This window comes from Dromiciops gliroides, chromosome 2, assembly GCF_019393635.1.
Source record: "Dromiciops gliroides isolate mDroGli1 chromosome 2, mDroGli1.pri, whole genome shotgun sequence".
NCBI lineage: Eukaryota > Metazoa > Chordata > Mammalia > Microbiotheria > Microbiotheriidae > Dromiciops > Dromiciops gliroides.
The window spans coordinates 360,259,489-360,275,200 of NC_057862.1; the positions used below are offsets into that span (position 1 = coordinate 360,259,489).

A 15,712-nucleotide genomic window follows, 5' to 3' on the forward strand; every position below is an offset into this window, starting at 1 on the left:
AAGAAAAAAAGAATAAGCAACACCCGCCTAACAAATACAACATATATTCTGTGTAGCTGTTCCTGCAAGACTGGTTTGGTTCATACTCTCCTATTAGGCACCCTAACTTGTTATTTTCCTTATACTTCTGGATTTTTGGATGGTCTAGGTGAGCAAAGACCAGGAAGACCTGAACAATCCAATGTGGCTTCCAGTGTTGGCCATTTGCAATGTTTATCTTTTTTCTGGCCCTAACGGTGTCTGAAGCAGACATAGCCTAGAGACTTCAAACATGTGAATGAGGGCTAATAATAAGGAAGAGAAAAGGGGAAAGATATTTCAGAGCCTTTCTGCCCACAATTTAGATTCTGTCCTTTGAAAACTGAGTAGTGTTTCTTCCAAAATAGTTTCTGCTGGAAAGACAATTTTAAGTGAGAAAGGAAATCCCCATATGCCCAGCTACCTCTTCTTCCTTCTTTCCTGTCTAAAATATAGCTGTGTCTATAGTGTTCTATTCTGTTAACTAAAGTCCATGGTGCAAAGAATTTTGTGTCCCCTCAATCTCAAATGGCTATGTCACAGATTTAGGGAAAGCAGGTAAGATGAAAATGACAGCTGGAGAGGGGGTAGGATTAGGTCTCCTTAAACTTCCACTCCTTTCAATTTCCTGCCTCCTGGATCCTATCTTCATCTATGGGAGCACATTAAAACCTAGAAACACTGATGACCTTCGACATCTCTACTGACCCTAGACTGGTCTTAATAAGCCGAATCTCTCAGTAAGTTAATACTAAGAATGGCTGTCCTTGCTAGCTTAATCACTACACACATGCTTTTTTTTATTCCATTTCCTACACTAGAATCCCACTAGAACCTCCCTGAACCCTGTCGATATCCTGTCTATCCTACAAATATTACTTCAAATATGAAGCCATTTAAAAAATCTTCCAGTTGGAAGTGGTATTTCCTTCTTGGACTTTATGTATAATTTTGCTTATATTGCTATTATACACTTATAAAGTCTAATATACATTATAAATATTTGGGCTCCTATCATATCTTTCTATTATAATGTAAGCACAATGAGGCTAAGGACTAAGGCTTATTTTATCTATATATCTTCCTAGGACACAGTGCTTAGTGTATAATAGGTACTTAGCATATATTTGTTCAATTTAATTGCAGTGGCTTCTCTTCAAGGACACTTATTTTACTGTACAAAATTTAGTTCAAAGGATATTTACTAAAAGAAGGGAGACTCTTCAAGGTACATAGAGAGAAGTGTGAGTTTCCACCCAACTACAGTGTTCTTGTCCCCTCTCTACTTCCACCCACCTGCACTAGTTTCTAGAAATAGCATAGTGTGGTCTTGTTTACCAGTAAACAATAAGCCACCTAATGGTGGGAATTCCAAATTCATGTGCCCTTTTACTCTTAGGGATGCCTAACAGTCAAAGCATCTTGGTTGTAATGAAGCTACTTTTTCCTGTCCTGCTCTCCTTAATGTAGATACACAATAGGGCCCACCTTTTGAAGTGCTAGAGGCTGATGCCGGCCGGGAAGAACGCTTGCGCTGCCCATTTTCCCCACTCTCCTGGGCAGTGGTGGGCTCCTCAGCTCTTGAGTTTCTCCGGCTTGGAGTTTTAGACTTCTCCCCTGTTTCCTTGGGCTCATTACTGGAGGAAGAATGAAAACACAGAATTTCTAGTGAAGGGCACATACTCAGGTAAAGAATTAGGGAAGGGGGGCAGCTAGGTGGCTCAGTGGATAAAGCTCGGACCCTGGATTCAGGAGTACCTGAGTTCAAATCCGGCCTCAGACACTTGACACTTACTAGCTGTGTGACCCTGGGCAAGTCACTTAACCCCCACTGCCCCGCAAAAAAAAAAAAAGAGCTGAAATCTGCCCCTGTGCAAATTGTACCCAATTCAGCCTTCTGGGGCAATAAATATCTAACTGGATTTTCAAATGACAGCCCTTCCCGAGAGTCTTCAAGCAGACAATGAATGACCACATATCAGGGAGATTGTATAAAGAGCATTCTTATATTGGGTACAAGGTTTGACCGGAAACTTCTCAGGTCTCTTCCAGCTATAAAATCTTCTGACTTTATGAATGCTACACATTGAAAATAGTAGTATGATGAAAGAACACTGAACTAAAAGTCAGAACTGGGTTTAGACATGGCTCTGCTCCTGATTTATTATGTGACCTTGGGCAATTCATTTACCTCTGGGACTCAGTCACACTATCTGTACAATGATGAAGATGGCCCAGATGCATTTCAAAGTTCTTTCTTCATTCTTATATTCAAGAAATCTATGACCATAAAAAGCCGTTTTTCCACTGGTGTAGATAATTGGTTTAAATGTATTATGTTATTCACTTCCAATGTGAGGAGATGAGACCCATGTTCTTGCTTACACAAGAAGCAGATGGGCATACTCACACAAATAGTAAAATAGTAATCACCAAACTTTATTAGGAGAAACCCTAGCTCTGGGGGCTAAAGTTAATCCCTAGTTAATGCCAATGACAGCTGAACAATTCAGAGGGAAAATAGACAGGTGAACGAAGTGAGGAGGAAAAAAAAAGTACAAGGAAAGAAGTCATTTAGAAACTGAGAAAGCTGACACCCTCCAAAGAGGCTTATATTCCTGCTGAATTTGCAGGAACTATCATCTTACCTTTGACTGGAGACTACAGCAGCGGTTGCTTCCAGTTCTGCAAAAAAATATAAAAGGAAACTGAGAAGATGCCCTTTGCAGAAGCTGTTGTGACATGGCCACAACCAAAAATATAGGTGTCTGGTCTCCTTGACCATGGATACTCATGACATTTGGCAGTCATGGCTAGTATTTATACCGCACAATGAATAGGGGCTGTATGAAATCTGGTCTATTTTTTCAACAACTCTATCCCATAAACAAGACTTTTAAGTTAAGATCAATACCATCTGACATTAAGGAAACTAAATCTAGAGTTTCACTTTTAAATAAATGGATCCATTAAGCCCTAGACTTTCAAAAATATCAGTATTCAAGTGTTACCTGGGAATTATTCATTTTAATGCTTTTATGCTTTAGGAATAAATTAAGCCCACTTCAATTCTGATAGTCAATCAACACAGTATGTAAGATTGAGGGCAGGGTTGGGAGGTATGGGATTGGATACAGGATTCTGGGTAATGTTTCTAGGCCTCCCTGCTTATGGCTGCCATCTTGTGGTCACTTAAGAAAGTCAGCTGGGCTGGAGCGATTCTTGCTGACAAGAACATTCCTTAGAGAAACAGAACTTCATTCCAAGACTTGACAACAGATCACTCACATCAAAAAGAAGTGCTGAATTAAAAAACTATCTTTTTAAACTGTTAACTGGGAACATTTTCTACTTCTCTGTTTATATTAACATGACATTTTCAATTGTTTCATATATCTACATTTTACCTTTACAACTAAGCTTAGCACAGTGCCTGGCACATAGCAGGCACTTAACAAATGTCTAGTGATCAATTAAAAACTTTTTATGAGCAAGGGCCTAGTGTTGTTTTCTTTTTTAAAGAAAAATTCTAAATAGCCATTAACATAAACCAACATTTACATACACAAACAAGGGAAAAGGATTATACAGGTAACTGATTGACTAAGGAGTCCACAGTTACCCCAAGAGTGTGTTTCTATCTTTAAAACTTAACTCCTTTTATTACTTATGAAATAGCCCCCATTCCGCAGCCTAGCATTTGAGGTGCTCCACCACTGGACAGTAGCCTACCTTTCCAGCTTTGTTTCACGATCTGCCCACCCTCTTGGTACTTTATGCTCCAGCCAAGTGGAACTACTTGCTACCCTTAGTCTGTGCCCTTTTACATACTATTGTTTAGTGGGGGAAGGCTTTTCCCACACAATCTCTATCTGCTAAAAGTCTACCTATTTTTGAAATGGCCATTTAAATTCTACCCTCCTCTGTTAAGCCAAAGTGCTATCTTTCTCCCATGAAACGTCATGGTGCTTTCCAGTTTGTACTGTAGTTGTGTATGTAATAACTTCCTATAAGACTTTAAGTTTCTCAATTGTGTTTGAATACTCCAGCTCCATGCACAAGACCCTGCAAGCACTTGATATAAATCTACTGAGTTGAATTTACAACTTTCACATTAATTCAATCAACAAATATTAATATTGAGTGCTTACAGGTTCTATGCATGGCAGTATGGGAGATACAAAGAAATTAATTACATGATCCTTATCCTCAAGGAGTTAAAAATCTAGTTTGATAGAAAAGGAAAATGAAAAAATAAAATGAAAAGGCAGTTACACATAAAAACCAATTACATACATATAATTACAAACAAAAAATGTGTATATTCTGTATCAAGCAAGTGGTACAGGCACTAAGAGCTCCAGGAATTCAGAAGAGGGAAGGAATTTTGTGCTGGAATAGTTGGGTATAATCTCAAAGTAGAAAGCCGGATTTGAGCTGGTCTCTGAAGGACAGGCAGTATTTTGATGGGCAGAGAACTGCTGTGAGCACACGCCTCAGCATTCTTAGGAGAAAGCTAAAAGAACAATCTGGTTGAAGGAGAAAGTTCAGGAGGCTAAAGCCAGATTGTGGGAGGCCTTAAATACTAGGCTGGGAGTTGCTTCTTTATTCTTCGTGAAGATGAAAAGTCACCAAACATATAAGGTTGTTTTTTTTGCAAAGGTAAATGACAAATGGATTGGAAAAAATAAGCTAAAATGCATATTATGATTACATAAGACATTTTTCTTTTTAATCTTACATTTGAAGGTCTTAGGAATATATTGTATGAGACAAGATAAGAAAAATGTTGTTTCCCAAAACCGATCTTCAAGCATTTAACACGTGTTAATCTCACAACCCCCAACCCTCTTCTTAAAATGATTCAGGTAGGATCCGTATATGAATTTGGATCCTAACAAAATACGGTATCCTATAGTATCTGTCAGATTACCCTGGTTTCCTTCCTCTAGAAATCCTCCTCTAGGACTATTTGTAGGATCCTAGGCCTACTAGAGGGCAAAGACCTACAAAGACACGGCTGAGATGACTTGCATTTGCTGGAACCGCTTTACAATTTAACCAGAGATCTGCTATACAAACCCCAACTTTAGTCATAATTAATGTGAACACTATTTAAACAGCATTTTCGGTTTTTGTTCTACAGCAGCTCGCAAGGCTGGCGCAATGGGACCAGAGGAGCAACAAAAAAATACTATGAGTTCTGCTGGTTTATAGACTGGGGCACTAGATTAGGAATAAGGGCACCTGTGTTCTAGTTGTATGATGGCCAGAAGAGCCATTAAAAGTGTCTGAATGTTTTTGTATATGGAACTGACAATCTGGTGGAGGATGGATTAGAGGGAGAAATTAAACTGGATGAGAAACTTGCTTGAATGCATGTGACATGATCATGTAATACAACGCTCAGTAAAAAAAAAAGGAGTTGGAGCAAATGATCTCCAAGGTTTCTTGAAAGAATGAAAGTATCTTTTGTCAGTTAACTGGCTAACTATTACAATTAGGGAGAAGGTGGGATGGCTAGAGGGTCTGAATGCAAGAATGCAATCATAAGCCTGTCTTCTTACACCAAAGTTGGTTCCTAAAATGACATAAAAGTTTTTAATAGTTTCCTTCCTTGAGCTGATATTTTTTTCCCCAACAGGGTAAGAATGTGTGAAAATGAAAGCAAGGTGAGCTCCAATAAGAGGCCTAAAGCTAAGTCTATTATTACCCTCCAGTCCATTCTATCCCAAAGAGAAGCTTTTCCAAAGCATACTCTACCTGGTCTGTGTGCAGGTCCCTGAGGTGGTACAGATGGGATATCCTTCTGGGCCAGATTTGGTGAAGGTGCTAAAAATAAGTGAGGAAAGCAGGGTGATCTAATTTTCTTTTTCAACGCAAAATAAAATGTAGTGTTGCAGCGTATGGCTTGGGAACAGAAAACTTTTAAGCAGCCTTTCTTATAGTTCTAAATGAAGTGTGTGTATGTGTGTGTGTGTGTGTGTGTGTGTGTGTGTGTGTGTGTGTAGGGAGATTAGGCAGATTTGAATTTACAAATAAATTCCAAGCCTCATTAAGAAGTTCATCTTTATTGACTGGCGAAGACCAGCACTTGGAGGTGTGTGTATGTGTACATTCAAGAATGCCAGCTCCCCTCCTCCCCAGGATAATCACCCCTTTACAATTCCATTTTTTTGTTCTCCGGTGTCAGCTTTTCAAAGATACTTTTAGAATCCTCAAAGAAGGTCTTGGCAGGAAATGCAATTACTTCCATAGGATTTATAGTCTATTACATACCTTTTGGTAATTAAAGCATAGCATGTCCTACTTCCTAATGAGATTATAAGCTTCCTAAGGGCAGGAATCACCTCATACGTTCCTCTGTATCCATTATAGCACCTAGCAATGCTGGACATGAAATAAGCACTTAATTCATATAAGTTTAATTAGATCAAAATGGAATTTTCAAAAGTATCTAGATGTCTTTTAATAAGCAGCACTGCACAGAATCAGGGCTATTAAACCCTACCTCCCAGCACAGGAGCTATTACTGTAAGAGGAAGGCCCTGGGAAATGCTTCGCACACCCTTGGGTGTGAGGGAGGTACATTATGAAAGGTAGTGCCAACAATCCACTAACTTTTGTAGGTGTGAAACCTCAAGAAGTGGGTCTGAAAGCAACATGGGCTGTTTAGGAAGGATGCTTTGGATTTGAAGTTGCAGTTTCTAGGACCACTGAGGTGTCAGATTCCATTCTCTTATTGGCCTGTTGTATGGTTGGTTCCCTAGGGCTTTTGCCCATGTAACTGGAACCAGAGGGGATAAGTATTTTCTAGGAATAACCAAGTGATGGTGGTGGTGTCTGGAAAAGCCCCACTAGCTGTGGTTGCAGTGTGTAGAAGTACACTAGGTTTTGTCTAGTTATTTTAAATGGAATTTCTCTTTCTAACTGGTGTTGCTGGACTTTGTTGGTATTATTGTAGAAATGCTGATGATTTATGTGGGTTTATTTTGTATCCTACAACTTTGTTAAAGTTGTTAATAATTTCAAGTTGCTTTTTAGTTGATTCTCTAGGATTTTCCAAGTATAACATATCATCTGCAAAGATAGAAGTAGATTAGGTGAAGGACCTGAATCAGTTACAATCATTCAAAGAACATCCTGGAATGAGAAATTAACTGCAGGCTTGACTGGTATCTACTGGGGCATTTCTTTCTCTCTCAGGTAACGTACAATAAATTTCAGAGATAAAACTGCACTCAACAGCAGAAATTCTAGTCATACAGGGTACTTGATATTTTATCCTAATTTACATACTTGGTATGATGGACTAGAATGAACATCAAATGTTTCAAGACAAAGATTAGGTGGTCATGTTGACTGTTAAGAGCGCTCGGTTCCTTGAGCCCTGACATGTTTCTTTCTTTCCTAGAAACTACAAATTGGTAGAATCCACTTTTTCTTCAATGATATGGTCAGTCACCATGGAGTCAGTCTTATTAAAGCATCATTTTATTTCCTCGACAAAGTTCAATACTATACTACAGTGATGCTCCCTTATAACAATTAATTACACAGAAGGTATTTGGAAATTAAAGCAAATGGTCACTAGAGAGCATTACCTAATTTTACATATTTTTTCTAAATTCTTCTAGATAATTTCAGATTCAAAGATTTCTCTGTCATTGTTTCAATAATACTATATAGTTCTGAATGCCATCTAATCACACCTGTCTTCCAAATGTGATTGTAAGTATCATTAGTTTCTTGGCATGTGAAGCAATAATGTTCCCTGAAGGGAAGAAATGGAAAAACACGATAGGAGTCTACTTTAAGCAACATCTGGCTTTCATGTCATTTTTTTAGGTTTCACATGCATCAGTAGAATGCTGTTTGAAAAACAAATACAGCCATCACTTTAAAAATACTAGCCACTTCTTTGTCTTAAATATCTAATTCCAACTGTTCATATAAAAGGGATATTTTAAATTGGGTGTCTCTACTTGAGGACAGTCCGTATGACTTGGAAGGATGTGGCAAAATCAAATAATGTGGCATAATGGAAAGAGCATTGAAGAAAGAGTCCAGGGACATGGGTTCTAATGCTAGTTCCACCACTCACGGACAAACTCAAACTCTTCTTTTTTGTTCGTATCCCTGGAGCATGGTAGCACAGTGTTTGGCACACAGTAACCACTTAATAAATGCTTATTGATTGAGAGACCTTGATGTAAGACTCCCACTCTTGCCGTTCCTCCATTATAAAATGAGAGGCCTGAGCCTGATGATCTCTAATGTCTCTTCCAACTCTAAAATTCTAAAAATTGATGTTAACTTAAAAAATTTATATAAGCTTTTAAAATTTTAATGTCTAAATAACCAGTCTGCCTATATAGAATAAATAGCTTCAGGGAAAGAAAGCCCTAATTTTTTTTTTCTCCTTCAGGATAAGACAGCAGGAGGGTCTTAAATCAACTTCCCTTCCTTTAGCCATGGCCCAAACTTCTTAAATTCACTGTTAAATTGTTAGCACTCACTCCATGAGAAAAACCATAAGGCTCAGAGTACATACCTATATTCTGCAGAAGTTCTGGATGGGTTCCTGTTTTCTCTTCCACTAGGCCAATTCCAAGCTGTTCAGTCACTATGCCACCATGATTACTTTTAGTATTTGGGGTTGTGGAAGCAAGCTCTGAAATCACTGGGGCATTCACCATGGATGGTGCGCTAGCAGGAGAAGCGTTGCTCAATAAGCTCGGCGCCACTGGTACCGAGGAAGAAGAAATAGCCATGGTGCTAACACTTGGTGTGCCAGGCCCAGGAGTGCTTATCTTTAGCAGAGTGGGTGCTGGGGGAGTGGTGGCCTTATTGTCCGGTTCTGTAGTTATCTGCTCAGTTCCCACATTACACAGGGCTGGCATTTCCAGGCCCTGGCCTTCAGCATCTCCATCCACAGAATATTGTTCCTCCCCTTTTTCAAGAGATCCTGTTACCTTCTTGCATGCCTTAGTCAACAAAATCTGACCAATCTTGTCCACTTTCCCCTTGCCCTTACTAGATGAAACTGGGCTTCTTCGGTTGCCAGAGGAACCTGGACTACTGGTAAGAAGAGGTGAAACCATCACTGCTGACTGTGCAGCTGCTACCGGGCACTGATCTGATGGAACACTAACTTGAGCACTAGTCTCATCTGGACTAAACTCTTTGACTTGCTGAACAGGGGCCTGTGTAGGAACAACTGCAGAAGCCGTGGATGGGGGAGAAGGAAGCTGCATGGGTGTGGTCCTCGAGTTAAGAACCAAGGATCTATTGGTTGGTGTGCTTGGAGCAGGACTACTGGATGGTGCACTAGGAGGTGCAGGAGCAGAAGAAAACTTTATGTTTTGGGGTATGTGTAAAGGGCCAACCACTGCCACAGGCTGTGGCATTAAATTGGAGTTAGAGGTCAGTGGGGCTGCAGGAATTGTACTTGACTGAGATCCTTTCATAACCTGAATTATCGAGGAGGAATTTATAAATACAGGTGTAATGAACTGAGGTCGAGCACTTGACTGAGCTGATGATTGCCCCTCAGAAACCATGACTTTGTTTCCCACATTGGGCATGGTGACTACTGTTGACATTAATGCAGGCTGCAGGTGAGATGGCAGAGGTGTTGATGTATTAGAAGAAGTGGTAATGGGGTTTGAAGTTACAAAGACAGTTATTTGATTTGGTGGCAAAGGAGTAGAAATAGAAGAGCTGACAGGCCTGGACATCATCTGGGGTACATTTGGTGTGACACTGGAACTGACCTCACCCAATTCTTGGTGCATTTGGGTTGAACATGGCTCATTACTGTGAGGCAAGTTCAAGGGATTAGAAGGTTCCTTACCAGAAGGCGGCTCCTGCAGTGGAGGAATGACAGCTATCTTTTTTAGTTCCTCCCCTGATGGTACTGTAGGTGACACTTCAAGACTGGTAAGTCCAGGGGGTTTAATGGTAACATTAGGAGCTCCAGAATTATCAAGAAGCTGACTTAAAGATGTTGGGGCTTCTCTCATAGCAGAAGAGAGCATAGGCTTATTCTCTTCTACAACAGGAAGCTTGCTAGTGTCTACAGGTTGCATCTCCTTCTTTTGTTGGTCTTCAGAAACTATCATCTTCATTTCTTGGATAGGAATGGCTTTTAGCTCAACATTTGCCTGCTCTTTATTACCTGGGGCAGTCTGGCAGTCACTGTCCTGAGGGACATTAAGGCTCTCTTTGTTATCCTCAGAGATACTAGCCACTACAGCCATAGGCACAGTTGGGTTTGGTGGATTCAGCATGTTGCTATTGGGAAAATTTCCAGGTACAGGTGTGGGTAAAGAAGTAGAACTGGCCAGCACATTTCTTGGCAATTCTGCACCCTGCATCAGAGCTGGGGTGGTCTGGGATGCCAGAGACAACTTAGGTGTTTTTGAGTTTTGTCTGCCTGGACTTGGTGTAGTTTTCCTACTGGACCCAGGACTAGACCTCCGACTATTGCTTGGACTAGCTCGCTTTGTTCCTCCAGCATTAACCTGCTTTCCAGAATTAACTACAACAGAGTCCAGCTTATGAGTCTGTGGAGGGGCAAAGCTTGATGGATTATTAATAGTGAGATTTGAAGGGGCTTGCCCAATGGCCTTCAAAGTAGTTGGATTAAGACCCTGCTGATCAAATCCTCTATTCAGATTAGGCCTGGGAGGCAAAGGAATATTAATCTGAGGAGGAAAGAGACCAGCTATAGAAGCATTGAGCCGTTCTGGTGACAAACTTATCTCTGAAGGTTCTGTGCTAGGTGGGCGATTGTTTGGTGTCTGAGGGTAATAGGGTCTTGGGCTGGCCCTGTTTGGTGTTTTAGGCCTGGATGTCTGTGTAGGGGTGGCAACATTTGGAAAGTGGTGACCATGAGAACTAGATAAAGAATTAACTGGTGGCTGCTGTGGACTTGCACCTTGAGTAGCAGAAAGGGGTGATGGTCCTGGTTTTGGCCCTGCTATCATTAACTGATTTTGAGAAACTACTAAATGCGAAGCCATGTTATTTGAAGCCCCTGAGACTGGAGGAACTTCATTTCCACTTCCTTCAGGAAGTGATGCCACTTCTCCCAGAGGTGAATGGGAAGGATTCTGTATATTATCTGGGTATACCATTTTCCTTGTATTACTCCCCAGGGGAGTATTTACTGGCAATGGCATTCTCTGCTTGTCAGGAGATGGTGGTACTGAGCCAGGACCCTGCAGGCTGACCATTACTGACATGCCACCACTCTGTTGCACGGGCATTCTCTGTGCGTCTGGGTTCAGGGGACCTCTTGTGGGGTGAACATTCTGGGGCACAGGCAGTCTGACTGATTTGGGATCCTGCTGCATCATAAGCATCATCATCATCTGCTGCTGCTGCTGCTGCGACTGTGCCTGAGTAGGGGGCGGTGGTGGGGGCTGAGGCTGAGGGGGTGGTGGTGGGGGCTGCAGCGGAGGGGGCTGCTGGGATGGCGGCACATGCTGCATGAGTTGAGGCGGCATCTGTTGTAGTGGCCTTTGTTCAACTTGTTGAGATGGATAACCTAGAACAAGCCCCCAAATCAGGGAAGTTAGATTTCTAACAAGTTCAGGAATCTGTAAAGCATTTTCACAAACATTCAGTGATACTTCTGAGGAAGGCCACATCAAATATATACAAACAGCGCAAGCACAATCCTTGTTCCAGGATGCAGTCTTTTGGCCTTAGTTATACATATAGTTTAAGAAAACATAAAGCTTAAGAGAGGGCAAAAACCACTAGTAAGCCTGAGCCCCTGGGATATGAATGAGGTGCTACTGATTCCAGGTTCCAACCACAGTACACAGCTATTCATTGCAAGAGGTAAAGTCCAGGCAAAAATGTGGATTAAGGTGCCAAATCCAATCACATGGATGCTTTATACCATCTAGAACTTCAGTGTCATATAGATGCCATTTGACTTTCACTATACATATAAATAAGTGATTCCCCATCTGTAAGAATTAATTTTCTGTGTTGGTTTTGTTGATAATTGTGGAAGTTTTATGACTTTTAAAACTGAGATGGTTTTAAAATAAGTCTAGGATTTACTTCCTTAAGAAAAGTAAATCTTATTGGCAACTTGAACCTTCTGGGCTCCCAGGACATTTATCAGCTGAATGAACTATAAACCACAAAGAAATACATATATAAACTCTCAAAAGGGACCTTTATGTATTTATTCTTAAGTCCATCTTTTAAAATTGTCCTTTACCCCCTTATTTACTTATACTTCTTTATTTTTTTCACTTGCAGAAAGATTTCTTAATATCTCATACCATTCAAAAATGTCAAGACAAAATCCATCACTATTTGACCTAATGGACAACAAATGGAAAAGAGATGCTGAGGATATAACCACACAGAGCTTCATAAAGGCAAGGCTTAAATAGTTGCTTCATTGTTTACAAAGAAGCGTTACTTCTTTTTTTTTTTTTTTTTTGGCAAGGCAATGGGGGTTAAGTGACTTGCCCAGGGCCACACAGCCAGTAAGTGTCAAGTGTCCGAGGCCGGATCTGAACTCAGGTACTCCCGAATCCAGGGCCGGTGCCCTATCCACTGTGCCACCTAGCCGCCCCTTTAGTACTTATTTTTGATATTATAAAAAGTAATGCTGGGGGCAGCTAGGTGGCGCAGTGGATAGGGCACCGGCCCTGGATTCGGGAGTACCTGAGTTCAGATCTGGCCTCGGACACTTGACACTTACTGGCTGTGTGGCCCTGGGCAAGTCACTTAACCCCCACTGCCCTGCCCCCCCCCCCAAAAGTACTAAAAAAGATGCTGACCAAACACCAATAAAGAGTGAATTAGAGGGAGAGGGGCACGAGGCTGGGAAACAGCTTTTAGCATAGAAACCATTAAAAGTGTACTACAGTCAGGCACAGCCCTTTAGAACTGGTAGGTGCCAAATCCTACCAATTAGACCTGGTAAAACTGAATGCAATAAAACTTTTCTTTTAAATTAACTGTTCCCCAAGGTAAAATACAGTATTGTTAAATATTTATCTCTTGTCCTTGAGGCATTTTTCTCAAAATAAACGAGGAAGATATCCATTAACACAATCAAGCATATTATGTGATGAATATAATAATCTTTCCTATGTAAGGCACAGTTTCCACAATGTGCATTACTTAATATCAAGCACCAAAGCAATTATGGTTTCTCCACAAGTTCCTTGGTGCTAGTGCCATGACACAGGTGAGAAAGATTCTCAATTGCTGCTTCAGCAGCTGGTAAATCTGCCCTGAAACAGGAAATAGAGTACCTATCCAGAGTGTAGCAGAGAACACTGTAGCATCACTGGTGGAAATTACAATCCTAGACATGAATGCCCCGAAACATCCAGGGACAGGCAGTAGATGAGGAGTTCCTAACAATGGAAATGTTGAACAGACATGGTATATGTAGGAACATGCTAAGGAAGATGAGGCAGGGGCATCCAAGACCCTCCTACCATCAGTTACTGCTATGGACAACCTGTATCCCTCTTGGCTCTACCTTTCACAGATTAATGAATAGACACCTTAGTGAACTCTACTGTTTACAGGCATAGACGATATTTCATCTGAGATGGGTCCTGTAACATTCCTAGATGCTAGTGACAGGATCTAGGATGGTACTTCTTTTTGACATCAAACTTGCCAATATTGAATAGATATATGCATTTATTTCTTGGAAATCCACAGCTTACAATGCAGAAAGGGCAGATCAGCATATTAGATCAGAAAGTAGGGAAAATTCCTCATTTAAACTTGGCTTCTCTGAATATGGCTGGGACTTGGATGTATACTGTCAGGATCAGGGAGGTCCATCCCATTTCAGTCTTCCTTTGGAAGAAGCTGAAAGGTCCAAGTGGAGGTGAGTCCAAAGGTACAAGTACCTTCAGACAGGTTTTATTATTATTTTAAAGGTTTTTTTATTCAACAACACACAAAATTCTCAAACATCACACACGCCAAAATGTCCAGGAAATACACATGGTTTACAATGGACAAAATAGTGTTGCTTCTTCCTTGAGGGGAAGGAGGAACACCAACAAAGCCCCCTTTCATATGTCATAGACAAGACAAGTGACATCATTATGCTTTATCACCTGGTGGTCTACTTGCAAAATCTGAGAGTTTAGGGCCTGTGTTGTCCAAGTTAATTCCTTGTTCTCCAGACAGTGATTGTTGGTCAGACTCCTCAAGGCCAGTTGAGCGTGAATCTGGGGTACTGGGTTGAAAAAAGAAATAAAAGGAAAGCATTTGAAAGTTAACAAGCAAAATTAATTTGATCTTAAGCTACTCCTTTTATGAGCCAACATTTATTGGAATCATGATGCTTCTCATGATTTAAATAATCTATATAATCTGGAAATTGTGTGAAATATTACAGGCCATGTTAAAAATAACATTTATTCCAAGTAATTTTTGCACAACTACAATTTTTATTGTACATCACCCAGAGTGAAAGAATTTTGGAGGTGGAAAGAATGATTCATAGACTTAGAGGTGGAAGGGATCTTAAAGGTAGGTTATTTGGTTTCACTCTCAAGTTTCTCCCCACTCTACTCAATCCTCCCCTCTACTGCTAAAGTGATCTTCCTAAGCTCAGTTTTGACAATGCCACCTTCCTACTCAATAAACTCCAATGCCTCCCTGTTACCTGCATGACCTTTAAAGCCCTTTATAACCTGGCTCCTTCCTATCTTTCCAGTTTTCTTATAATATATTCTGTACTTTGTAATGCAGGATCACTCCAGTTCCCTACCCTGGGTCTTTTCAGTGGCTGTCTCCCAAGCCTGGAATGCCTTCCCTCTATCTCCTTCCTGGCCCTAATCTTCTTAGTGCCTTCTTTCTGAGACTATCTCCCATTTATACTATATATACTTTGTATGTACATAAGTTGTTTGCAAATTGTCTCCCCCATGAGCTTTTAAAGGGAAACTCTGTTCTTTGTACCCCTAGTGCTTAGCACAGTGTTTAGCACATAGTAAGTGCTCAATAAATGTTTGCTGATTGTTGACTGGGAAGCTGAGGCCCAAAGATGTTAAGTGAGTTGCCCAGGTATTGACAGAAGCAGGATTTTAATTTTGTTCCTCTGCCTTTAAATCCAATGTTCTTTTTGCTGTACCATGTTGCCCTCTACCTTAGTTCAAGATTTAATCTAGTCCCCTAGTTTTAGAGATGAGGAACTAAGGGACCAAGATAGTTAACTGACCTGCCAAAGGTCGAAGCAAAAAGTCAGTTACAGAGAGCTAGAACCCAGGTTTCCTGGTTCCCTTTCTACCATACCAACCTCCCTAGAGTTGAAGGTGGAAGGAATAGTTCAAGAGTTCACAGAAGTTCTGGACTATCAGTCTATGACAGAAATAGGTCTGAAGATGCTGATTCTGAAATATCAATATCTGCATTACTACAATCTCAGAAGCTGAAAAATATAACCAAGGGGCCTAGTATTTGTTTATTTAGTGAGTAGCCTCAACAGTGGCTCCCACAGGGAGTGGGAGGAGAAGGTACAATGGGAAAACTGCAAATAAAAAACTGTAGCTGACATTTACTAGCATTATGACTGTGGGACAGTCATAATGCTAGTAAATGATAACGATAATACTTGTACTACCTCCCTTATGACTTACTATAATCTACCAATATTCCTATTTGCCGGTTTTCAAAGGTTATA

At 40.7% G+C, this 15,712-nt stretch overlaps 1 protein-coding gene across 1 annotated transcript in view; it reads right to left on the reverse strand.

The window, feature by feature from the left end:
* NCOA6 (nuclear receptor coactivator 6) overlaps positions 1-15,712 on the reverse strand; it is a 74,849-nt gene that overhangs the window by 1,696 nt on the left and 57,441 nt on the right. The window contains exons 11-15 of the mRNA XM_043982995.1: positions 14,142-14,263; positions 8,573-11,572; positions 5,782-5,850; positions 2,667-2,703; positions 1,507-1,655 (exon numbers count right to left, since the gene is read on the reverse strand). Coding sequence (XP_043838930.1) covers positions 1,507-1,655; positions 2,667-2,703; positions 5,782-5,850; positions 8,573-11,572; positions 14,142-14,263 — 3,377 coding nt within the window. The remainder of the gene's footprint in view (positions 1-1,506; positions 1,656-2,666; positions 2,704-5,781; positions 5,851-8,572; positions 11,573-14,141; positions 14,264-15,712) is intronic.